At 40.5% G+C, this 25,388-nt stretch overlaps 2 protein-coding genes and 1 pseudogene across 2 annotated transcripts; 1 reads left to right on the top strand and 2 right to left on the bottom strand.

Moving 5' to 3' along the window:
* Window positions 1–1,364: 1,364 nt before the first annotated feature.
* LOC113181345 (exonuclease V-like) lies at window positions 1,365–3,975 on the bottom strand (annotated as a pseudogene).
* Window positions 3,739–16,822, top strand: Becn1 (beclin 1). The gene is made up of 12 exons (XM_026387045.2): window positions 3,739–3,857; window positions 4,117–4,245; window positions 7,764–7,831; window positions 9,129–9,187; window positions 10,111–10,201; window positions 10,308–10,444; window positions 10,589–10,783; window positions 11,870–12,016; window positions 13,260–13,409; window positions 14,392–14,452; window positions 14,899–15,041; window positions 16,036–16,822. Exons 2-12 carry the CDS (start codon window positions 4,119–4,121, stop codon window positions 16,202–16,204), a joined length of 1,347 nt encoding a protein of 448 aa, XP_026242830.1. The 5' UTR covers window positions 3,739–3,857; window positions 4,117–4,118; the 3' UTR covers window positions 16,205–16,822.
* Window positions 16,823–17,629: 807 nt separating this feature from the next.
* On the bottom strand, window positions 17,630–25,284 carry Cntd1 (cyclin N-terminal domain containing 1). Its single transcript, XM_026387124.2, has 7 exons — window positions 25,116–25,284; window positions 21,457–21,532; window positions 20,846–21,020; window positions 19,727–19,889; window positions 19,116–19,260; window positions 18,384–18,480; window positions 17,630–17,800 (listed from the first exon to the last, which is right to left on the bottom strand). The coding sequence occupies exons 1-7, from the start codon at window positions 25,282–25,284 to the stop codon at window positions 17,630–17,632; spliced, it is 996 nt and encodes a 331-aa protein (XP_026242909.1).
* Window positions 25,285–25,388: the final 104 nt, after the last annotated feature.

Raw genomic sequence — 25,388 nt, 5'->3', positions numbered from 1 at the left:
GTTGAGACCCAGACTCATTCACAAAGAAAGCCATATCCTTTCTGTCCTCTCCTTGCTCATCCTCTAGCCACACCAGTCTCCTCACTATTCCTCAATCAGACACCCTTTGTCCTTAGGGCCTTTGCTCTTGCTGTTCCCTTGGCCTAGAATGCTCTTCCTTCAGATATATACAGAATTTCTTCCTCACCATTCAAGTCTTCATTTAAATCTCTTTCTTCATGAGACTTTCCTTGAACACCTTCCTAAAATCATACGCCTGCCCCTAACCTACACACATTCTTAAATCTCCTTTCCTTAGTTTATTTTTCTCCTTAGTAATTTTCTTTTTTATTTTATTTTGAGACAGAGTCTTGCTAAGTTGCTTAGGGCCTGGCTAATTTGCAGAGGTTGGCCTTGAACTTGGAATCCTCCTTCTCAGCCTCCCCAGTTGCTGAGATTACAGGCATGTGCCACCATTCCTGGCTCTTAGTAATTTTAATTATATGACAACATACTATATTTATTTATTTTATTTGTAGTCCTTCTTTCCCAGTAGGACAAAGCTCTGAATGTATTGATAGTTGTCTGTTGTTAGTTGTTGTATATTCAATGCCTAGAACAGTTCTTAGCACATAGCACATATTCACTCAATAAATTAATAAATTTATTGAGTGAATAAACAATATTTCTTTTTTTTTAATATTTATTTTTTAGTTCTCGGCGGACATAACATCTTTGTTGGTATGTGGTGCTGAGGTTCGAACCTGGGGCACATGCATGCCAGGCGAGCGCGCTACCGCTTGAGCCACAAACCCAGCCCAACAATATTTCATAGACTTCTTTCCATACAAGTTTACTTCATTCTTGGGCTCAGTGGTAGAGCACTCGCCTAGCATGCGTGAGGCCCTGGGTTCAATCCTCAACACCACATAAAAATAAATAAATAAACAAAATAAAGGTATTGTGTCTAACCAAAAAATAAATATTACAAAGAAAAAAGTTTACTTCATTCTTTTTAATGGCTACATAGTTTCTTCTCCTTCTTCTTCTTTTTTTGGACAGCATTTCTATTTATTTTATAATGTAAAATATAGAGCTTTGAGAAAAAAAATAAGATTTATTAGAACCTAAAGAGTTTTCTTAGGAAAGCAATGCTTGCTGAAGGTATTGCCTTTGCTCCAGCCATGATAAGCATCTTTACTCTTGGCAATCCTTGTCAAAGCTCAGAGTCAGTGTAACTCCAGATCTCTCCTACTCAGCTGTGAACCTTGGTCCTGGACTGAATGTGATTAGAGGTTGTAGAAATATTAAAAAACAAGAACAATATCCATGAAAGCCATGCTCAGAAGCCAGTCCTCTTTTCTTCAGGAAAACATTTTTTCTATTCATTTGGCTTTTTTGGTTTGAGGTTCCAGTGTGGAGCTGAGCACTCCACTGTCCTTCCTCCACTCACAAATGTCTGCATAGTTGCATGTACGGCACTTCCAAGCCTCTTCCACATCAACCCCTTGAAGCTCTCGGTGGCCCATCCAGTAAGCCATATAATGCTGTACCTTGTCTCTCATCTCCTTCTCTTCAAAGGCTTCAATCTCTGTACCTAATGCAGTGGCAGTCTCTTGATGGATATATTCAATCTTTAGAATATCAATAACTGGGAGATCAGATATTGTGAGAGACAAGAAGACCAGTTCCATGAGGTCACCCAAAGACTTCACAGAAAAGCCTCCCTGCCAGGCATGCTGCAGCACTGAAGGCCCCAGTGACTTGTCTGGACACAATTTTGTGTGGTGGATTAGGATCTCAGGGGTTACTTTCCCTTGCACCATGGCATCAAAGATAAATTTGTATAGCCTAACTTGAAAACAGTCTTTCTTATTTCTGAGCTTCCAGAGGGAGTATGGGGTGCTTACATGTCTTGAGTCCAGCCAGATCCAGTTCCCCTTTGGCTGTATAATGGCTGCATAGTTTCTACTGAATTAATAATTCTATAATTTGTTTGAACAATTCCTTATTACTGAAGGACATTCGGTAGTGAAATTTCTTGTATAATGAGTCAGCCCTTCAACTTAGGAGTCGACCAACCACTGATTTAAAATATTTTTTCAATTGCACCTGTACTGAACATATACAGACTTTTCCCTTATCACTATTCACTATCTAGTATAACAACTGTTTACATATCACTTACTTGTATTAGGTATTGTAAGTATTCTAGAGATGATTTAACAAATACAGGGGGATGTGCGTAGATTATAAGCAAATACTATGCCATGTTAATATAAGGGACTTGAGCATCCATAAATTTTGGTATGTGAAGGGGATATTGGAATCAATTCCCTGCAACACTGAGGGACAACTATATATATTTGGGCACTCATCTATTCATTATAAAAAATTCCTAGAAAGAGATTTTGTGAGTCAAATACTGTGAACAAAATTTCAATAAATATTCCCAAGTTGATCTCCAAAAAGATTACACTAATTTACACTCCTAGTCAATATTATTCAAGAGTTCCTCAATCTGTCATCCACACTAGATGTTATCAACTGGTTTAGTCTTTACCAATCTCATTAGAAATGTTAGCTCACCTATAATTTAATTTTCATCAATTTAGTTAAAAGTGAATTGAGATATATTTTTAATCAAACATTTGTATTTCTATGAGTTGCTTTTATTGGTATTTTAATTGATAGATCAGAGTTCTGGATATTAGGGAAAATCACCTTCTATCTTATAAGCTCCAACTATTTTTCACATTTTTCTTCCATAAATTTTGTTTACAATGCCTCAGATAGTTGGTCAACTTTTAATTTTCAAGGAGTGAAATCAATATTTTCCTTTTTGGATTCTGATTTCATACCATGCTTAAACAGACCTTTCCTATTCCAAGATTTTATATATATATTTTTTCCACTCATGCTTTCACTTGATGCCTTTAAACTTTTTCTTTCTTTTCTTTTTTCCTTCTGTTTCTTTTTTTTTTAATTGTAAGTGATGCTGGGATTTAACTCAGGACCTCCTGCATGCTACAAAGCACAAACTCTATCACTGAGCTACACCCCCAACCCCAAATATTTATTCTTCATTAAAATTTGTAGTAAATTTGAAATTTATTTTGGTGTAAACAGTACAATAGAAGATTCAGATCCTGCCTGGATCCCAACTGGCCAGACTTGGCCACAGGCCTGCATAAGAAATAAGCTAACTATGTGAAAGGTTACATTAATTTCATGCAATTGCATTAATTAAAAGTTGCATTAATTTCATGCAATTCTATCAAACAGGAAGACATTGCTTATTTCCTGCATGGGCAAGCAATGGTTTCCAATCGGCCGGATCCAGGCACGTCCCGTCACTTGGCTACTAGTACAACTCCACTCATTTATTAAATAGTTCATTCCTCACTGATTCTAAATACCATTTTTATCATATAATTCTCCATATATTTGATCTAAATTTGAACTCATTGATCCATCTATTCCTGCACCAAGACAAAATATTTTAATTTTTCTGTTTTGTTTGAATGAACGTGGGAGTGACAAATCTTTAGAGAATAGCATGAGGAAAACAGTAGACCCTCTTCATTCTCTTCAACCCAGGGTTTCCCTTCCCCAGCATCCTAGTTACACCTGCCTATGCCGGCTGCTCTTCCCGGCTCAGCCTCTGGAGGCCGCAGCCGGGAGGGTAAGTCTGCGACCCAGGACCTTCCACGGTCCTGGCGTCACATCCGGCCTCTAGCGGAAGTCTTCTGCTGGCGGACCAGGAAGTAGCTGCAGACTGGGCGATGGGAGTTCAGGAGGCCTTGCTCCGGACGGGACCCGATGCTACTCTGCCCCCGCGGTAGAGCAGACCTGGGCGGCAGGCTCCGGGTCCCGAGGTGAAGAGCTGTGGGGATGACCTGGGACCTTAGAGAGGAGCCTGAGAACCCTTACGGCCTCTTTCCTGATCCTGGCCTCTAAATTGCCTTTGCCAGGCTGCCCCAGAAGCAGGTCCATTTGATATACCCCTCCTCAGAGAACGGCGCGGACCAGGATTTTACCCCCTCACCACCGTCACCAAGGCTGAGGGTAGCCCCGGGCTGGAGGTTCAAGGGCGCCGATTCTGCCTTAACAACAATCTCCTCTCCACCGCCGCAGGGATGGAGGGATCTAAGACGTCTAGCAGCACCATGCAGGTGAGCTTCGTGTGCCAGCGCTGCAGCCAGCCTCTGAAACTGGACACGAGCTTCAAGATCCTGGACCGTGTTACCATCCAAGAGCTCACAGGTCAGCAAGACCGTGGAAAGAGGGTGGTCAAGAACGTGAAAAGTGGGCAACTTTGGAGACATAGGTCTTGTGGTGACAATCTGTAGACTGCCTTAGTCTCGCCACGTGAATCTAGGAAAGTCACATCATCTCTCATCTCTCTGGCTCCCTGTTTTCTCATCGGGAACATAAAAGAGTTCTGACGTTGTGTGCTTTCTGAAACAAAACAAAGGTCCTTATTTTTCTGCTCCTGCTGTCTCAGAGTAAAGGAATATGTATATATAATAATAAATGGCATTTGTTGAGTACTTACTCTACATCTAGTGCATTACATGTATTACTTCACTTATTCCCTTCTGCAACTCTGTGGAGAAGTACCATCATTGCATCATTTTACAGGTGAAGAACTGAGGCTTAGAGAGGTTAAAGTGACTTCCCCGAAGTCCAACACCTGGTAAGTGGATAAATAGAGACTCAAAGTCCCAAAAAGCGAGATGAAGTTAGAGGAGACTGAATAGGCTGTTTAAGCTCATGGGCCCAGAGTCACACTGCTTGTGTTTCAATCCTGGCTGTCATGCAATGAAAGACTCTGTTGCGGTTTTTTCCACTAGTACTGGAGATTGAACCCAGAGGCACTTTACCACTGAGCTACATCTCCAGCCCTTTTTCTTTTAAGAGGGTCTCAGTAAATTATCTAGGCTGGCTTGGAACTTGCAGTCCTCAACTTCCCCAATTTGGGATTACAGGCATGTGCCACTGTGCCTGACTTTGCAAGTTATTTTACCTCTCTAAACCTTGGGCTTTTTTTTATCTTTAAAATGTAAAACAGCCTCATAAGTTAGTTGTAAAGATTATACATGACAAAGCACATAAGTACTTAGGAATATGCAAAGCAAGTAGTACTCAATAAATGTTAGATATTATTATTATTATCTCATTTCTCTATTTTGCCAAGTTTTCCTGACTGGGCTCAAACTTGTGATCTTCCTCCCTCAGCCTAGGAGGAGCTGAGGAGCTAAGTCTCAGTAACTACAGGCTTGAGACACTGGACCCTCATCTATACCTCCTCTCACCTCCCATCTGTCTCTTAATATGTTTTTAACACTTTTTTAAAGTTTAATTGTGTGTTGAAATGTGCAAATCTTAGCTCTGTGTGTTTGTAAGAGTATGTTGGGTACTAAGGATTCTACTGAAAACCTCTAGCATGCTAGGCAAGCATATTACCACTGAGTTTCACCCTCAGCCCTCCAACTTTTTAAAATTTGGTACTAGAGATTAAATCCAGAGGCACTTGACCACTAAGCTACATTCCCAGTCCTTTTTATTTTTTATTTTGAGACAGATTCTTACTAAGTTGTTGAGAGTCTCACTAGGTTTCCAAGCTGGCCTTGAATTTGTAATCCATCTGCCTCAGCCTCCCAAATCACTGGTATTATAGGCGAGTACCATCATGCCTGGCTTCCCACCCCTTTTAATATTTTATTTTGAGACAAGGTCTCATTAAATTACGCAGACTAGCCTCAGTCTTCCTATCCTCCCTCCTCCCAAGTAGCTGGATTTATAAACATGGACCACCAAGCCTGATTGTTTTATTTTGGTGTTTTTTATTGTTGTTGGTTTTTTTGTGTGTTTGTGTGTGTGTGTGTGTGTTGCTGGGAATTGAATCCAGGGCCTTGTTCATGCAAGGCAAGCACTCTACGCGAACTGAACTATATCCCCAGCCCTATTGTTTTTTTGATTATGGGGATCAAACCCAGATCTAATGTATTGTATGTTTTACCACTGAGCTATACCTCCAGCATCTACATTTATTTATTTATTTATTAGTTATAGATGAACATAATACCTTTATTTTATTTATTTATTTTTACGTGGTGCTGAGATCGAACCCAGTGCTAGGCAAGCCTCACATGTGCTAGACAAGCGCTCTACCACTGAGCCACAGCCCTTTACCTATATTTTTTTTTCAAAACATGGTGTCATTTTTTTTAAATACCTTTATTTTGTTTGTTTATTATTTTATTTATTTTTATGTGGTGTTCAGTATTGAACCCAGTGCCTCATGTGTGCTAGGCAAAAGCACTCTACCACTGAGCCATAACCCCAGCCCCCTTTACTTAACATTTTTTAATTGATATATTTATGTGGTGCCATGTGTTGTTTCAGTTAATGTTCAAATCAGGAAAAGCATGTCTGTCTTCATCAATGTTTATCATTTTTTTAAACATTTATTTTTTAGTTGTAGGTGGACACAGTATCTTTATTTTATTTTTGTGTAGTGCTGAGGATTGAACCCAGTGCCTCACACATGCTAGGCAAGTGCTCTACCTCTGAGCCACAACCCCAGTCCAATATTTATCATTTTTTGTGGCAAAAATATTCAAAAATTGTTTCTTCTAACTTTTTTGAGATATAAAGTACATTATTGTTATCTACCATCACTGCACTGTGTGATAGAACCCCAGAACTTATTTCTCCTATCTAACTGTAACTTAGTTCCTATTGGCTAACCCTTCCTCATCTCTCCAGCTACCTCCCCTCTACTCTTCCCCAGTCTCTAGTAACCACCATTCTTCTCTCAACTTCTATGGAATCAAATTTTTTAGATACCACATATAAGTGAAAACATGCAGTATTTGTCTTTCTGTGTCTGGTTATTTCATTTAACATAATGTCCTCCAGTTACCTTCATGTTGTCACAAATAATAGGATTTCATTCTTTTTTTATGACTTAATAGGATTCTGTTGTGTGTATATTAGCTGTACATTTTTTACAAATGGATACACTTATGTAATTCTAATCATTACGATGTGGAAAGATTTTTATCTTCTCAGAAAGTTCCCACATGTTCCTTTGTTCCTTCCCGGTTATTCTAGGGGAAAGGGAATATTACCTTTTTTTTTTTTTCAGTACTGGGGATTGAACCCAGGGATGCTCTACCCCTTCTACCACTGAGCCACATCCCAGCTCTTTTTATTTTTTATTTTGAGACAGACTCTCACTGAGTTGCTGAGGACCTTGATAATTTGCTGAGGCTGGCCTCAAACTTACAGTTCTCTTGCCTCAACCTCCCAAGTCACTGGGATTATAAATGTATGCCTCTGCAGGCAGCAAGGATGTTAACTTTTATGATAGAAAATTTCAAATTGTTATGTATCCATCACCTAGTTTCAACAACTGTCAACACATATTTAATCATGTTTCATCTACAGCCCCATCCATTCCTCCCCACCTTGAATTATCTTGAAGCATATTCCTAACATACAAAAGTTATAAATATTTCTGTAAGTATTTTTGAAAAATAAGGACTCTTTTAAAAAATTATTATTATACCCATTACCCTTTAAAATTTTAACATTTCTTTGATCTGATTTAATGAGGAGATGGGAAAGACATTCTTCTGTGTGTAAATAGTAACTTTAAGAAAAAATTAAGGGTGGGGGTAATGATGAGGATATTTTAGATTCTTTGCCCATACTTCCCTAATCCCTCCAGCTTTGATAAGACGTTTCTGACTCAGAATTTTCCTTGTTCTTAGCTCCATTACTTGCCACAGCCCAGGCAAAACCAGGAGACACCCAGGAGGAAGAGGCTAACTCAGGAGAGGTAACAGATGTGCCTTCTCCCCTGTCTTCCTCATACAATAAATATGCTTAGTGGGAGATTTGATATGAAAGTACAGGCTGGGTTCCTGCAGGGTACTTGTGCTGTAAGAGCTCCCAGACTTTGGGGGTTAACGAAGAGTCTGGTTAACAAGAGATGATATACATGATTAGGCCACTGCAGATCATTGAAGGTATCAAAGTACTCCTAAGGTCATAGGTTACTGAATAAGGCATCCATTAAAAAGTATGATTAAAAGTTACTAAGGTGATATATAGGTCATTCCAGGGCATTCCTGGTTTGTGTCTGTTGTTCTAGTTAGTTTTTCACATCTACTTCTCCCATTCATAAAGGTACCTTGGTTTGGACAGTGAATTATATGATTACCCTAGACAGAAAGGATTATCAGTGTTAGAGAATATTTAATTTTTAAACTCTGACAATGCTGATGATAATTTGCATTGCCAAAGGCAGATGTTATGAGATTTTTTTTTTTTTTTTAAGTACAAGTCATTTATTTGGAAGCAGATCCCAGGAAACTCTGGTAGGAAGCAAGGATGTGAAATGGGAAGTAAAAGAAACCAAGGAAGGGGATATGGTCAAGCCAGTAACACCTGTGGGTACTTTGAATTCCATCCTGTGAGATGGTGTTAAACACATACCTGAGACTTATCCTGCCTGAGTAACAAGAGGGCTGTAGTATCCACCCACTGTTACCAGTGTGTGAGGGCAGGCTGACCTCAGGTGGGATGAAGGATTTTAATTCTGGCTGAGACCTTTCGCAGACAGTGCAGGGGCAGGGGACAGAGAAAGCTTTCAGCAAAGAGGCACGTGGGACTGGCAGTTGAAGTTAGTAGATGTCATATAAGATTTTGATCACATAAGTGGTATGAATATATAAATTATCCACTTTGTCTTTGCTGAGAAATTTCATTGCAGTCAGATCTGACTTTCTCCTTGTACCATGATTTAGGGCATTTTCTCCCCTACCCCTGATTAATAAGTGTTGAGAAAATGCAAAATTAACCATAAATAAAGTATAGAATAACTAGAAAATGCTGTCCCCCCCCCCCCCACACACACACACAAAAGCTGTCAAATGGACATGGGGCTTGCTTTCCTTTCTTAGTTCATAAATATAAGGATTAGATAGATAGTAGCTATTTCTTAAGTTTTGTGGTTTTTCTTAAGTTTTGTGGTTATCAATCAAGGGTGAAACCAAGTAGTTCAGAGGCTGTTTGGGAAATAAACTCCATCTCTAAGCTTCCAGAACTCTAATGCCCACCTGTTTCTTTCCCAGGAGCCATTTATTGAAACTCGCCAGGATGGTGTCTCTCGCAGATTCATCCCCCCTGCCAGGTGCCTACTACTCCTTGGCCCCTCGTTCCTTGCTAGTCAAATTTTAATTAAAGGCAGAAATTGAGACCTGGGGCTAGGTGATGTAGACAAATCATCACCCAGCCTGTTGGCTCTTCTAGAAAAAAAATGTATTCCCTTATTCCTGGCCTAGTATTAAGTTTTTCATGAAGCCATTCACACAGTGGGAAGGGATAGTAGCTTAAATGTGAAGAATTGAGAAATATTGAAGGAGTGATTGGGCTCTTGAGAAGTTTGAAAATAGCAAATGTGGTCAGGTATTCAGATCCTTAGTTCTCATTAATACAGCAAGTTAAAGGTTGCTGACAATGAGTGTAATATTTAAAAAAATAGTCATTCTTAATTCTCCTTCCATTTTTACTATAGACACATGTCAGTTTTTTTGTTGTTGGGTTTTGGGGGGTTGTTTTTATTTTATTTATTTATTTATTTTTGGTTTTAGTATTGGGGATTTAACCCAAGGACACTTTACCACTGAGCTGCATCCCCAGCCCTTTTATTTTTATTTATTTGTTTGTTTGTTTATTTATTTATTTATTGAGACAGGGTCTCATTAAGTTGCTTAGGGCCTTGCTAAGTTGCTGAGGCTGGCCTCAAACTTGTGATCCTCCTGCCTCAGCCTCCTGAGTCATTGGGATTACAGGCGTGCACCACCATGCCTGGCCATATATCAGTTTTTGGTGCTCCCTCTCCTTCCTTAGTCCATCCAGGCCAACCTTTTGCTGTGGAAGACCAATATGACCTTCTCTTGGGAGAGAGGTGCCCTTGGGAGGTGAGGCTAGGAATGGATGTGTGCCTTGAGGCCCCTCACCTGGTGCTTGAGAGTCTCTGCCACTGGCAGCACAGTAGGTGGAGGAGACCTCTCTGCTCCCTCATGTGGCCCATGGGCGGGGGGCTGTCTGCAGGATGATGTCTACAGAAAGTGCTAACAGCTTCACTCTGATCGGGGAGGCATCTGATGGCGGCACTATGGAGAATCTCAGCCGAAGACTAAAGGCAAGTCGGCCTCATTCCAATGTCAAGCAGTTGAACCAATTGGTAGAGGGTGTGGCTGGGCAGGTATTATAGAGGAGACCCTACCCCACCTCTCCAACACTTCCAGGTCACTGGGGACCTTTTTGACATCATGTCGGGCCAGACAGATGTGGATCACCCACTGTGTGAAGAATGCACAGATACTCTTTTAGACCAGCTGGATACTCAGCTCAATGTTACTGAAAATGAGTGTCAGAACTACAAGTGAGTGTCTCCAGAGCCAGGACCCGGCAACTAAGACCTGGGTCTGGAAGGCTATTTATCCCTTAGCCAAGACCTCTACTGCACTTGGAACACACAGAACAACAGGTTCCTTTGGTAAGTATATTCTGCCTGCATCCTCGGCAGATGCTGTCTGGAAATCCTAGAACAAATGAATGAGGATGACAGTGAACAACTACAGAGAGAGCTGAAGGAGCTGGCACTAGAGGAGGAAAGACTGATCCAGGAGTTGGAAGATGTGGAAAAGAACCGCAAGGTAGTGGCAGAAAATCTGGAGAAGGTCCAGGCTGAGGCTGAGAGACTGGATCAGGAGGAAGCTCAGTGAGTGCTCACCCTGTTCTGTCTTCTTGCTCTCCAGGCACCAGGAGAGAGAAGGGTTCCCAGCTGAATGTGTCTGATTAGTTTTGTAAACTGTAGTTGGCTGTCATTTGGCAGTATGTCTGCTCCAGATCCTGCATGTTGTTCCCAGGCCCTGTTTCTAGAGGATTGTTTGGAAGGTTGTATATGAAGAGTCAGCATGATCAAGTGAAAAGGTGTTGGTTAGAGAGTGCCAGCACCAGAACACTGGTTTTGGTTCTGTCCTCGAGAGAATGGGCCTATTTGGATAATATACTTTGCAGCCATCATCTGGAAAGATGAGCCTATTAGCCTACATTTGTTCCCTCCCAGAGCAAAAGTTTCATGGGTGTTGTTTTTTGTTTGTTTTGTTTTGTTTTTTGTGGTACTGGGGCTTGAACCCAGGGGTGCTCTACCATTGAGCTACACCCCCAGCCCTTTAAATTCTGTTTTGAGGCAGGATCTTGCTATGTTGCTGAGACTGGCTTTCAACTTGATCTCCTCCTATCTAAGCCTCCAAATAGCTGGGATTACAGGCATGTGCCACCATGCCTGGCTCATGGATATTCTTGACCTGAGAGAACCCTCTGTTGAGTGGAGGACATAACAGTATCTGCACTAAATTTGGGGAAATGAAGGAAAGAGAAAAAAGGTCAATTTTTCACAGTGATATAAAAGTTGCACTGGAAATGGTGTATACTAACTACTTAAAGGATAATAAGTGTAGAAGTGAAGTTATAGGGGCCAATTATTGCCAGTTCATGAGAGAAGCCCGTCTTAATGCATTCACCTCACTTTTGAAAAAGATTGGAAATATCAGAGTTTTTTGGTCTAGTTCAGAAGAGTCTTTTTTCCTCCACCTTTACACATATGGGCCAGCTGGAATTTGAGACATTTTTTTTCCTCCTAGGTAAAGGCATGTATGTTCCTCTGAGAGGGATCTATGCCAAATATAGAAAATGCTATAACTAAATGTAACTATAATCATTAGAATAAGTTGTTCAGAGGTGTGATTGGAGAGAAATCAGTCCCCAAACTAACAGTCTTCAATGGCCCCCTTTGTTCTCACAGGTATCAGAGAGAATATAGTGAATTTAAACGACAACAGCTAGAGCTGGATGATGAGCTGAAGAGTGTAGAAAATCAGATGCGGTATGCCCAGATGCAGCTGGACAAGCTGAAGAAAACCAACGTCTTTAATGCAACCTTCCATATCTGGTAATGAGGCTGGAGACATGTCTGGGCAGCACTGCCAACGTGGACCTTAGCTGTTGACTACTAAGTCATGGTGTCTGTCTCCTCTAAAAGAGAGACTGTAGATCATCTTCACCCCATCTAAGTTTCTGTCATTCCTTGTGATGGGATAGGCACAATCAAGGGCTTAGAATTCTAGAGCTTGGTGATATCTACTCATCCAAGGAAAGGGAAGGATCTGAGTCTTCCAGCCACCAAGTGAGAACCTGGTCAGCTTCCTGGTAATTTCTTACCCCAAGGTCTTTCATGTATTCATTTCATGTTTTATCCACTTAGCTAGTAACTGTTGGTGTGCCTACCTTTTGTAGGGGCTGTACCAGAAAGGCCACAGCAGACAATATGCAGTCTGCCTTCAGGTTACTTATAATCTGGTGGAAGGGATGGATAAATAGTAGGCAAGGATAATACAGTATGAGAAGGGTGCTGTGGGAACTTTACCCAATTCAGGGAGGCAGCATGAAAATTCCCCATAGAGGTTGATGGTTTAGCTGAGAGGTGAAGAAGATGTCTGCAGAGGGGGAGTTATTCCTGGCAGAGAGAACATCATGTGCAAAAAGAATAGGAATGAGGGCGTGGTAAATTCAAAGAAATGAAAGGAGCTTATTGTGACTGAAGATTGAGTGTAAAGGGGTGAGTGATTGGATATGAAATTAGAGAGTTACCATTTCCTAAAGAATCTTGTAGACCTCATTAAGGGGTTTGCACTTGATCCAAAAGGCAGAAGGAACAATTGAAGCATTTTAGATGAGGAACTGACATCATTGAATTTTTATTTGTAAGGAGAGCCTTACCTACTACGTGAGAAATGACTGGGAGAAGTAGGTTAAGGAAATTTGTCAGTAGGAATCTAGACAGGAAAACAGTGGTTGGAAAGAAGACGACATAAGAACAGTTGAGTTGGAGATAAGTGGACAGAATTAAGAGATTGAGGAGTTAAGATCAACAGAATTTGATGGGTTTTGCTGGGAGGGAGCTGAGAGAGAGCATTCAGTGGTGACACCCAGGTTTTTGCTTTGGCATCTGCGAAGCTAGGAGAAAGTTGATGACTCAAGTTTTGGGCATGTATTTAAAAGGCCAAGTAGATGTTGGATACATGAATCTGAAGATAGGGAGAAAAATTTATGCTGACTTGGGAGTGAGAGTGGGGAATCTCAGAAGTTTTATTAATCCCTGTATTTTCCTTCTACCTTTCTGCCTTCCTCTACAGGCACAGTGGACAATTTGGCACAATTAATAACTTCAGACTGGGTCGTCTGCCCAGTGTTCCTGTGGAATGGAATGAGATTAATGCTGCTTGGGGTCAGACAGTGTTGCTGCTTCACGCCCTGGCCAATAAGATGGGTCTGAAATTTCAGAGGTAAGAAACAGTCCTTCCTTGGGGTGTGGTGTATCTTTGACATAATCTGTATCTCTCACCTACTACTTCTCTCTACTGTGGCAGGAGCCCTTGCTGCCAGCAGACTGAGAATTTTCTGTGGGTGGAGGCTCTGTCTGCATGAGGTTCTTCCTTTATCACTGGGCTCGTTCCACTGATAGAGCAGTCATCAAGCTATATGATGGGAGTAGTGGTCCCCAGTACCTAGTGTCCCTCAAGACACTTAAGTTTCAGGGGTTTTTGTTGTTTTACGGTACTGGGGATTGAACCCAGGATCTGATGCATGCTTGGCAAGCACTCTACCACTGAGTTACAGCTCCAGCACTTTTTATTTTTAAAAATATTTTTTAGTTACAGATGGACACAGTACCTTTGTTTTATTTATTCATTTTTATGTGGATTAAACCTAGTGTCTCACACATGCCAGGCAGGTGCTCCATCACGGAGCCACAACCCCAGCCCCCCCTTTTTATTTTATTTTTAAAATTTATTTTTTTTTATATTTATTTTTTAGGTGTAGATGGACACACACAATGCCTTTATTTTTATGTGGTGCTAAGGATTGAACCCAGATCCCTCCCATGCTAGGCGAGTGCTCTACCGCTGAGTCACAATCCCAGCCCCTTTATTTTTTAATTTGAGGCAGAATCTCACTAACTTGCAATCATCCTGCCTCAGCCTCCTGACTAGCTTGGGTTACAAGCATGTGCCACTGAAACTAGCTCAGTTTTTTCTAAATTCTAAACTAAAACATATATTAGTTCATGAAAGGCCCCCAGATAGTTATATAATAAATGTAATTTTTTCAGTAAACAAAATCTTTTAAACATGGATCTATGGGTAGCTTGGAGAGAGGGTTGGGAATAATAAAAGAGTCCTTGGGTAGGATGCAGATCAAAAATCTACAATTTCCCATTACTCTTTAGGAGTCCTGTATCCATCTCTGTCTGCATCTTGATTTTAGGTATCGACTTGTTCCCTATGGAAATCATTCATATCTGGAGTCTCTGACAGACAAATCTAAGGTACTATGGGAGGCCCCTTTTTCACTGGAATAGAGTTCCTGTTCCTCCTAACAAAGTGGTTTAGTTTGATATTGGTATTATTCAGTTTCTTTCTTAAAATGAGATAATCAAAGAGTCAATGTCTTGTTCAGGCTTAGCTCTTTGGGGCTTATAGAGAAAAATTAGGTTTTTAGAACTTGTTGAGAAGGAATTTGGGCAGATCAGAGGAGAATGTATGTACTAGGATGGAGAAGGAGTCACTGTGAGGTAAAGTACATTTCCACTAATGGGAAAGTAGTTCTAGGTGCCTTGTTAATTGTATTTGTTCAAGGTTATGGAAGATACAGCCCAGCCCCGAACTTGTTGCCAGTGGATACAGACAGAATATGACTTGAAAGATTGATAGGACTTAGAACAATCTCTGGTGGCCTTTCTTTGCTTCCATCCAGTTTTCTTTTCTTGGACAGGAGCTGCCATTATATTGTTCTGGGGGTTTGCGGTTTTTCTGGGACAACAAGTTTGACCATGCAATGGTGGCTTTCCTGGACTGTGTGCAGCAATTCAAAGAAGAGGTGGAGAAAGGTGAAACACGATTTTGTCTTCCTTACAGGTCAGTATCCCCCAGTACCAAATGAGCTTGTAGTGGGACCCAGCAGAACAGAATTGAGGGACAGTCAGAACAGAGGCGAAAACACACAGATGGGGGGAAAGCAAAACATGGTGTGGAAAGCACGTGATACTGATGGGCAAGACGGATCCAATACTGCAAGCTAGATAGTGTGACACCTGGTCCTATAGTAATAGAATGTTGTTTTTGGTGGTTTTGGAGATTTTCTTGGCACAAATCTCAAGCCTGATTTCAGGAAGCTTTTTCCTTGAAACCTTTGGAAATATACAGGAATGCTTTGGGTCAGATTTGGAGCAGCCTCGTAAGGAAACTCTAGTTCAAGAGAGGAAGCTTGGCTGAGGATGTGGCTCAAGCGGTAGCGTGCTCGCCTGGCATGCGTGCGGCCCGGGTTCGATCCTCAACACCACATACAAAAACAAAAGATGTTGTGTCCGCCGAAAACGAGTGCCCCTTGAGTACAAAAAAAAAAAAAAAAAATAGAATGACATTTCACATCAGTGGGAAGGGATGTGTTCAATTAATGGTGCCAATCAGTTAGCTATCCATCTGGAAAAAATACAAAGTTTGATCCTTAAATTAAAAAAAAATAATAAAAATTTAAAAAAAAAGGAAGCTTAAGCCACTCCTATCACCCTGAAATAAAGCATTTTTTCTTTTGCTTCCTTCACCCTTTATTATGAGTTCAGGGATGGCCTAGGAAAACAGTGTACTGTAACCCTCACTTACCCCTGCGCTTCTGGCTTCTCATATGTTTGGGTGTGTGTCTTGTCCCTGTACTCCACAATGACAATGAGGCTCTTGTGACAGCCTTCTTGATTTTTGGCTTTCAAGCAAATCCAAAATACACTACCATTTCTCGCCAAGAGTTCTTTATTAGATGACGTGAATGGTCCCATGATCAAATCCCTATCCATTTGCTTGAACTGACTTAACTCAGATCTCAGTTACTAATGAGTTCTGCTGTGTCCATCTGCAGGATGGATGTGGAAAAAGGCAAGATTGAAGACACAGGAGGCAGTGGCGGCTCCTATTCCATCAAAACCCAGTTTAACTCTGAGGAACAGTGGACAAAAGCTCTCAAGTTCATGCTGACGAATCTTAAGTGGGGTCTTGCTTGGGTATCCTCACAGTTTTATAATAAATGACTTTCTTGTTTTCTTAGGATACTTGTCTTAAAGGCTTTAAATTTTGTTTTTGTTTGCAAAAAAAAAAAAGTTTTAAATTTGGAAAATATTAAACAGCACACGTTTACAATACCAAAAGAGATAAAAGCCACTTTATTTTAAAATATCATATGACAGATAATTTCCAGAGCTACAACATGCCATGTATAGTTACCAGCCCTTGTCACAATTTCACTCCTAATCCCATGCCTTCTCTTCCCTTTATCCCCTGAAAAAATAACTAATTTAAGTTTTTTTTTTTTCTTTGAGTTGAACTGAGACTGATGTGTTTTCACTGGATTTTATCTCTCTCAACTTCCTGCACTTAAAATATGAAATACAAGCTTTTGTCTCCACTGAGACGATGAGATGTTTGAAATACACAGTTGGATAATGTGGGAAAATGACATCTAAGCTTTGCCTGGTCACCATGTGATATGATCAGAAGCTTGAAATTTAACACTTCTCACTCAGTTCAAGTACTGAATGCCTATTTTGCTCTGTGTTAAGAATAACGTTATGAAATGGTGTTTGATACTGTTTGAGACATTATGGAGAAATTTATTTGTAATAAAATTTTGCTATAGTCTAATAACTGTCCAGAGGTGTACTGTTGAGTTTTTCTTTAACTAAAATAGAGTACTTAGTATTCTGGGAGAATTGAATTCAAGTGCAGGTATGTGGAAATTCTTTTGAAACATGTTTAGAGATGGTATGGTTTTAGAAAAAACAAAAAGTAGTGAAAATAGCTATAGAGAAAGCCCTGTGTAGACCTTGATAACAGAGAGAAACATTAAACTAAGGAGAAATAAATAAACACTATCTCCTTGATACTTAGTCAAGGTCACCAGATAGTCTGTTTTGAGACTCCAGTTATGCTAATCTCTATGTCTTATTGTCCTGATTAATGAAATTAAGTCAAAAGCTATGAATATACTCTTAAATAAAAATGAACCAACTTCACTAATCTATATCCTCTAAGCTCTTTGACACTTTTAGTTTTATATGACAAAAAGGACATTCTTATCCACCCTGACTCTCTGATGTAAGAAAATGTGCATGAATTTGGAATAACAGCCAGGTGTGGTGGCACTCACAATAATCCAGCTACTTCGAAGACTGAAGCAGGAAGATTGCCAAATTTGAGACCAACCTGGGCAATTTAGCAAGACCCTGTTTCAAAATGGAAAATAAAAAGTATTGGGAATATAGCTCAATAGTGGAGCATTTGCCTAGCATACAGAAGGTCCTGCATTCAATCCCTATTATGCAAAAAAAAAAAAAAAGGAATACAAAATACAGTTCAAAAGAGACTTGGAACTCTTGTACACTGAGTATGAAAGTAAACAAAGGGAGGGATGAGTACAGTGATGGAAGGCTGTTTATATTTGGTGGATTCAGCCTGCATCATGTGTTAGAGGAAGCAGCAGCCTTCAGAGCTCTGGCTGCCAGGTGGGGAGGAACAGGCTGCTGTCGCCCTGGAGTGTTGGCTCCCACGCTGTGAGTCAGGATTGCATAAGAGAACTCAGCAATGCTCTCCGAGGCAATACCAGTGATGCTCTGCAAATGTTCCACAACCTTCACAAATAGAGACAGATTTTGTATTACTAAATAATTTCAATGTGTTTTGTGCACATGTGCACATGCACACAAACACACACACACTGCTTGGGATGTTCTCTTAAGCCAAATATAAACTTTTTCATTTCTCTGAATTTATGGGGAAGAGTCCAGATTCCAGTGTTCGCCAGTGGCCAAATTACATTAGGATACCTTTGTCCTGCTAGTGTTGGCATGGAAATTTTCTGGTGTACATATCTCTCTATTGGAGATAAGTTTTGAGAATATAAGGGGGATATTTAGCTTTAACATTTCTTTTGGGGGAGGATATACTTATTAGACTTTAAACATAATAGTGGGTCAGAATTTTAAAGGGAAATGAACATGCTAAATTTGAGCATCTATTTCTAATTTCATAAGGGGAAAACTAGAGAAAATATTTCAATCCTGCCTTAGTTTTTCCCCTCCCAAATCCTATTCAATCACCCCAGTTCTGGGTCTTGGTACTTATCTTTTGTAGGTTGTCTTCTGTTTAACTGATGGAGAAATGCTTTCTATTAAATTAATTCTGGCCATGCTGGTCCTGCTCAGTGATGCATACCTGGCTCCAACACTCATGGTTTTGGATGAAAGCACTTGCTGCAATGATTCCTACTGCCAAGAGCATGAAGTCTTCCTTTACTGAAATAAACTTTTCCCTGAGTGATTAAAACCATATTAATTTTGGAGCTAGAAAGAAATTTCCAAATCCTTGATCTTCCAACTTATACTATAAATTGCTTATATTGATCATCTTGGATGTTTTGAGACATGGAAGGAAATGGTCAAGTAATAGCTAATTGACCTGCTGCCCTATACTCCCCCAACTCAACTGGCATTAAAACATGCCCTCATGTCTTTGAGTGATAAGGCTTTTTATTGTTCCATCTGTCTCCCTAACAAATGTATCTGTAAGGCCTTTGAGCAGCCTGAATTTACAGTAATCAAAAACTTTTGTTCAAGTTGCAACCGTATGACTGTTTTCCCCCCCCCTAAGTAACTATAAAAACAGTCTACTAACCTAAAATTATAAGCAGCTATAAAGAAAAACCTAGGAAAGTAAGTTAATTACTTGAAGTAATTTAAATCCAGAAGTAAAAGCTTTTAGAGTTTTCCTGATTGGGTTCAGTCATCTGCATCCAAGCAACATTTAAAAAGTTAATAAGAACCAGTAACCTGTGTACGTTTTCAGTGGACTAGATGCCTTACTAGGGTAATTCCATTCTCCACAATCTTGTGATCTATCTCCCATTCCCTGTTCCTGGAAGGAGCCAACCCTAGAGGAGTTGCTTACCCTTGGAGTTGACTGGGCGTAGAATTCTCAATTGAAGCCCTCAGCAAACTTTCATATATGGGTTCATGTAGAAGATAGACCAGGTCAAGCAGGATCAGGCAGGTTGCATGCAGCTGTGTTGCTGGGACCAAACAACCATTGTATCCTAGATGGAGTGTGAGCAGAGTAGGAAACATTAAGTGGTTGTACTCTAATTGTACTGACCATTGTCTTATGACATAAAGCTGTTTAGCTACTAATGTGCTTCCTGGTTCCTACATTCTATAAGCAAGTCAGTTGTAAAGGACAAAGGGACAGGTAGAGAACCTCCATCTATAGTATACATACAATTACAGTATTTGTTCCTATCTTATGTCTCCATAAAATCAACCCTTAGATCCTGCAATAAGAAAGTACCTAGCGAGTCCAAACAGAAACCAGTTTCTGAGACTTCTGGCTCCTTCCCCTATCAGGTGCTGGAGGGGACACCTTTTTCAGTCATTTAGAGACAATATCAGCTTCCTACTGCTCCTCATTGGCAAGTTCTGCCTGCTGTTCCCATACCCCAGGCACGTATTTTTATTGCCTTCTATGGAAATCTCCAACCCACATTTCTTGACACAACAAAGTACCTAAAACCTCTAGGAGCATTTCTACATATGCCAGGGGAGTGGGTAGATTGATTTGAAAATTCAGGGACTTCAAAACATCAAGCTCTGACTCCAGCAGTTCTTCTTTAGTGTATAGATACCCCAGAGCCTGGAGGAAATTCAAGACTGTAATGTTGCTGATTATCTGAGCAAAGAAGAACAAAACAGGGAGGGAGAGAAGGATGTCAGGATATAGGTCATCTTATCTTGGCAGACTGTACTAAGTTCTTCACAGCCCAACCCATGCCTTCATTACTAGTCTCCCCTCTTAATTCTCTCTTAAACTCTATGCTTATTGCACAGAATGTTTGCTGTTCCCAAATCTACCAAACTGCTTCCTGGACCTAGATCTTACTTTCTTCCCTCCCCTTCTTCTCTCACTGCCCTCCCTAACCCTCTTTTCTTGGGATTCACTCTTCTGCCACCCACCCCTACTTCAAGAAATCATATTCTCTAAATACACTTCCTTAACTCTCCAAGGCCAATGAAGTAGTCTCACCCTCTATTGTTTATATTAATCATAGCACCTTTTTACCCTGTTTGCATATTTGTCTTTTCTTATTAGATAATAAATTCCTTGAGAACACAGATAATATATTTACTGTTGTGGCCATGGTACCTAGTGCAACATCTGGCCATAGGAGAAACTCAAAAATTTAATGTCATTTTGCTGCACAGGCACTGGGTAGTCATGTGGTAACATTTTATCCCTTTTAAATGTAATACTTTTCCTTAAATGGTGATAGGTATGTTGGCAAATCAGGCATCTTATGCAAACTGTCCTTGAATCCAAGGAGAGGAAAGGTGACCTGTATGAATGATGGCATCTGTCCAGTAATTATACTTTGGGAACAGAACCTCAGGTTATTTAATAACTACTTCGGTGAGAGAGAGAGAGAGAGAGAGAGAGAGAGAGAGAGAGAGAGAGAGAGAGAGAGAGAGAGAGAGAGTTTTTAGGAGGTATGCTTAGGAAACATAATTACACTCTGGAATTTCCACATGAGCAGTACCACCTGGCCTAGGAGTAGGTTTCTGAGCCACCTTCAATGAACTAGTTTCTTTCTAACACTCAGGTGCCCACAAGCTACCCCAGCTCCTTACTTTGTAGTGGAAAGAAAGTTTGCTGGCCAGCTGAACACATGACACCAGGCGAAGGATAAACTTATTGAAAAGCTGCTCTTTCAGAGCCCTCCAATTCTGAGACTCTGTCTTCTCATTACCCCTCAGCTGGATTGTGGCTTGCCTACAGATGTTCTCTGCCTGCTTAACCATAAACCTGCAAGGAAGGGAGAGGGAGAGGAGAGAACGCACACTTAAACAAACTAAAGGGAGTTTGTGCTTCAAACTATGCTATATTTTAACTTCTCGGGTATCAAGTGCTGGCTAAGAAATTTATACTTGCAAGTAAAAGAGAGAGGATGTAAGAGTAAGGGGCAACTAGTACTTTTCTGTTTTGTTTTTCAGTACTTAGGATTGAGTACTTAGGATTGAGTGCTCTACCACTGAGCTGCTTTTTGAGACAGTCTCAAGTTGCTGAGGCTAGTCTCAAATTTGCCATCCTCCTGCCTCAGCCTCCCAAGTTCCTGGTATTACAGGCATGCACCACCTCCTCTGGATGAAATTTTTTTTTTTTTTTTTTTTTTTTTTTTTTTTAAGATTTAGGCACATTAGCCATTCTGAGAAGTACCACTCACAAAGGCTCAGGGTTTTACCTTTCTAGGATTTCTACAGCTTGGTAGCTCACAGATTTCTCCAAACACCATTGTTCAGACAGGAGAAAAATAAACTCTGCCAAAACAGGAAAGAAGAGCTCATTTACAAAATGCAACCAAAGCCACTCTGTGAACTCTTGGTGTTGTGTAAAAGCCATGATGGGGCTGAGAAGAGGGTCAAGAGGTTAGAAAGATGAGACAGAAACAACCAAAGCAGAGCTTGATTTGCTTTGCTGCCAGTAAGGCAGATCAGAGGCATGAAAAGGAGGCTGACTGGGTCATGGGCTTCACAAGCGCCCTCAGTAGCCCAAAAGCATTCTTGTGGGTCTCGGCTGATAAAGGCCTTGGCCAGTTACACATAAATATAGCAGCTACACCATGCTAGGAACTCTCAGCTTCAAGGAAGATTCTCTGATAAAAATCCTAACCTCTATATTCTGTTTTCAGTGGAATATTGGCAGGGAACAGAAAGGTCCCTCCTGGGGCTGTCTTTATAACACTGTTTGTTTAGTAACCACCCTCTGGAGAACTCCCATTGCTTTACAAACAGGATTCACCTTACAGCTGGACACTACCTCCCCACCACCAGTTTGTTGGGTAAATCTATGGTGGCTGAGCCTCTCCCTAGGAGCAAACTTATTACTGTGGAGTGACTTGTCTTAAAGAGACATACCCTAAATCAGAGCACATAGTTCAATTTAGTGGGAAAGAATCATTGGGAAGGTGAGAAGACCAAGACACTTTGGCAAGATTTTAGTCTGCCTGTTACTCTTTAAAAGAACATCCCCAATATAATTCTATTTAGCTTGTAATATCATTAGAAGGTGAAAACAAGGGTAAATGTCCATTTTCAGCAAAGAAATCTCCTACAGACCTAAGAACTTTTACCTTGATGACCAAAGAGTACAGATTGAGTATCTCTTATCTGAAATGCTTTGGACCAGAAGCATTGCAGACTTCAAGGCTTTTTGAATTTTGTAATATTTGCATCCCTAATCTGAAAATCTGAAATGCTCCAAAATTTTTTATGCATGATGTTGGCACTCAAAGTTTTGTGTTTGGGGATTAGGGATGCTCAATCTGTACACATGTAGTTGAATTATCACTTGTCTTAAGAGAAAAATCTCTCTTAAAAAAAACTATTTTAAAAAAACACACATGATCAGTTTAAAGATCTACCCAACACACATTATACACATATATGTACAAAACCTTATTACAGACTACAGCTTTGCTAGCAATGTCCAATGCAGAATAGAATTAGTTTAAACAATTCAGAAAAAAATTTCCCTAATTGTGTATTACTAGCCAGTCTGGACTTCAGGCTTTATTTCTTAGCAGTTTTGGGGAGTGTGTGTATGAGCGCGCACGTGTGTTTGTGTGTGTGCGCGCATGCACATGCATGCCCACATGTGTGTGTATGTTTACATTTGTTTTGGTTTTGGTCTGAATAATCTAGGCATTTATTTCTGGTTTCCATTTTAATTTTCCAAGAAAACAGCTTGGCTTAGGAGGAATAGATGATGGTTACATCTCTCCCTCAATACTGGCTCCACCTCTTCTGCTTACAAACATATTCATATCTGCTATTAAATAAAAAGAAGCTCCCCTACCATGCTCATAAACTGAGTCTCCATCTCTCTCCTTCCTATCACTGCTGAATTTCTTACACACCCGCTCTTTCCACTTTTGTCACTCCCTAATTTCCTGCAATTTGGCTTCTACTTTCCCCAAATTGCTGAAATGATTATATGTCCAGATTGTGAAATATCATGGTTTTCTTTGCAACCTTCATTCCTGTTGATATTCCTAAAATGTCTGAACCTGCTGACATCATCTTTCTGGAAACTCTCCTCTTGGCTTCCAAAAGTCCTTGTTTCTGCTCCTGTATCCCCAACCACTCCATTCCCTTCACAACTCTTCCACCTATTCTAATCCCCTCAACACAAAATGTTTCCCAAGGAAATGTCCTTGACCTGCTTTTCTTTTCTCCTACACATTCATCCTCTCCCACAGTTTCAACAATATCATTATGAAGATAACTTGCAAACCTTTATTCCTAGTTCTGACCTACTTCTTTGTGTGTGTGTGTGTGTGTGTTTTAAATGATTGGTAAGAGGGGCTGGGCTTGTGGCTCAGTGGTAGAATGCTTACCTCGAATGTGTGAGGCACTGGGTTCAATTCTCAGCACCACTTATAAATAAGTAAATAAGGGTCCATCAACAACTAAAAAAATATATTTTAAAAAAATGATGGGGGGGGGGGGCTGGGGTTATGGTTCAGAGGCAGAGCTGCTCGCCTCGCATGTGTGAGGCCCTGGGTTTGATCCTCAGCACCACATAAAAATAAATAAAATAAAGATATTGTGTCCATCTACAACTAAAATTTTTTTTTTAAAAAATTTTTTTAAATGATTGGGGGCTGGGATTATGGCTCAGCAGTAGAGCCCTCACGTAGCACGGGCAAGGCCCTACATTAGAGCCTCAACACCACATAAAAATAAATAAATTAAATATATTATATCCAACTACAACTAAAAAATTTTAAAAATTTAACAAAATGATTGGAAAGCACCCTACCACTGAGCTCTCTCCCCAGCCCCTGATCTGCTTTTTAAAACAGCCTGTTAGAAAATTTCCTCTAGATGTTCTTCAAGTACCTTAAACTCAATAAATCCAAAACCAAAGCAATTATTTTTCTCAAAGTCACAGATCTTCCTCTTTTGGTTTTTGGTGTGTGTTAATGGCACCATTATACTCCCAGTCTCTCAGACTCAATCCTTTGGCAGAGTCATTTTTCCTTCTTCATGTCTTTAAGTCACCTAGGGAAGAACCCTAGATTTTGCCTAAATGTTTTTAATCCATCCTCCTTTGTCATTTTCTCCATCCTGTCACCTAGGCTCCTCTGGTCTGCCTACTTCCCATCTTTCTCTAGTCAAATTCATCCTTTACATAACATCCAAAATGAGTTTTGCCCAGGCAAAAGTTAGTCATACCACTGCCTTATTTCAAAACCTCCAACATCTTCCTATTAAATATAAAATCCTCCCCCTTGACATTCAAACTTCTACATGGAACTTCTCCAAACTACCTTTATGTCTTCAATCCAACAACTCTTCCATGAACTCTGGCTGGTGGGCTACTCTGACCCCCACACATCCTAAGCTTCCTTCACTTTATTCTTGCTATCCCATTTTGGTAGAAAGGCTGTCCCCCTCCTCCACCTTCACCAACCAACCTTCCTTAAGGTCTACTTCAAATGTCACAATGCCTAGACCACTCCTTAATTCTCCCTATTACCCCATCCCTCCTTTCAATCCCCCTAAAAGTTTATCTCTTATGTCACTTATCTAACCAAGCTTGTACCTAGTCATTTACCTATTTGTCCAAATAACCCCCCAAAGATTGCACATAGTTTGAGAACAAGGGCCACCTATTTCTTCTTTCTATGGCAGGCAAAATGTCTAAGTACTCTATATATGTTGGAGAAGTGAAGGTCTTGGAGAAGTTCATCACTATGGCCCTAGCACCCGGCAATAAAGCAGGTACAAAGTAACAAAAAAAAAAATTTTTTTTTTTGAATAAATAAAATTAAAAGAATCTTAAAGTTGGTGCCTCAAAGGCTCCCATCAACCCCACTCCCAGGCCCTGCATCCACACCCACGATCCGGGTCTCCCTGAAGCTGCCCAGGCGTCCCCCAGCCGCCTGCACTGCTTGCTCATTCTGCTGGGCCAAGTGAAGCAGGGCGTCTTCAATAGTTTCTGTGGCAACAGCCCCAAACTGCAAGTCACCGAGGGAGCTCAATCTTGGCCTCATAGGTCCATCCATATTCAGAAGCCTTTGGGGACCCTGGGACAGTTCACTGGATCCATAAATTCTCCCCCTTAGCTTCTCTCAGAAGCCTTCAGCCACACCCTGGGTTCCTCGTCCCC

This window comes from Urocitellus parryii, chromosome 7 (genome assembly GCF_045843805.1).
Source record: "Urocitellus parryii isolate mUroPar1 chromosome 7, mUroPar1.hap1, whole genome shotgun sequence".
NCBI classification, from domain to species: domain Eukaryota; kingdom Metazoa; phylum Chordata; class Mammalia; order Rodentia; family Sciuridae; genus Urocitellus; species Urocitellus parryii.
The sequence above is the reverse complement of the archived record's forward strand: the minus strand, read 5'-3'. Positions and strand labels throughout refer to the sequence as shown.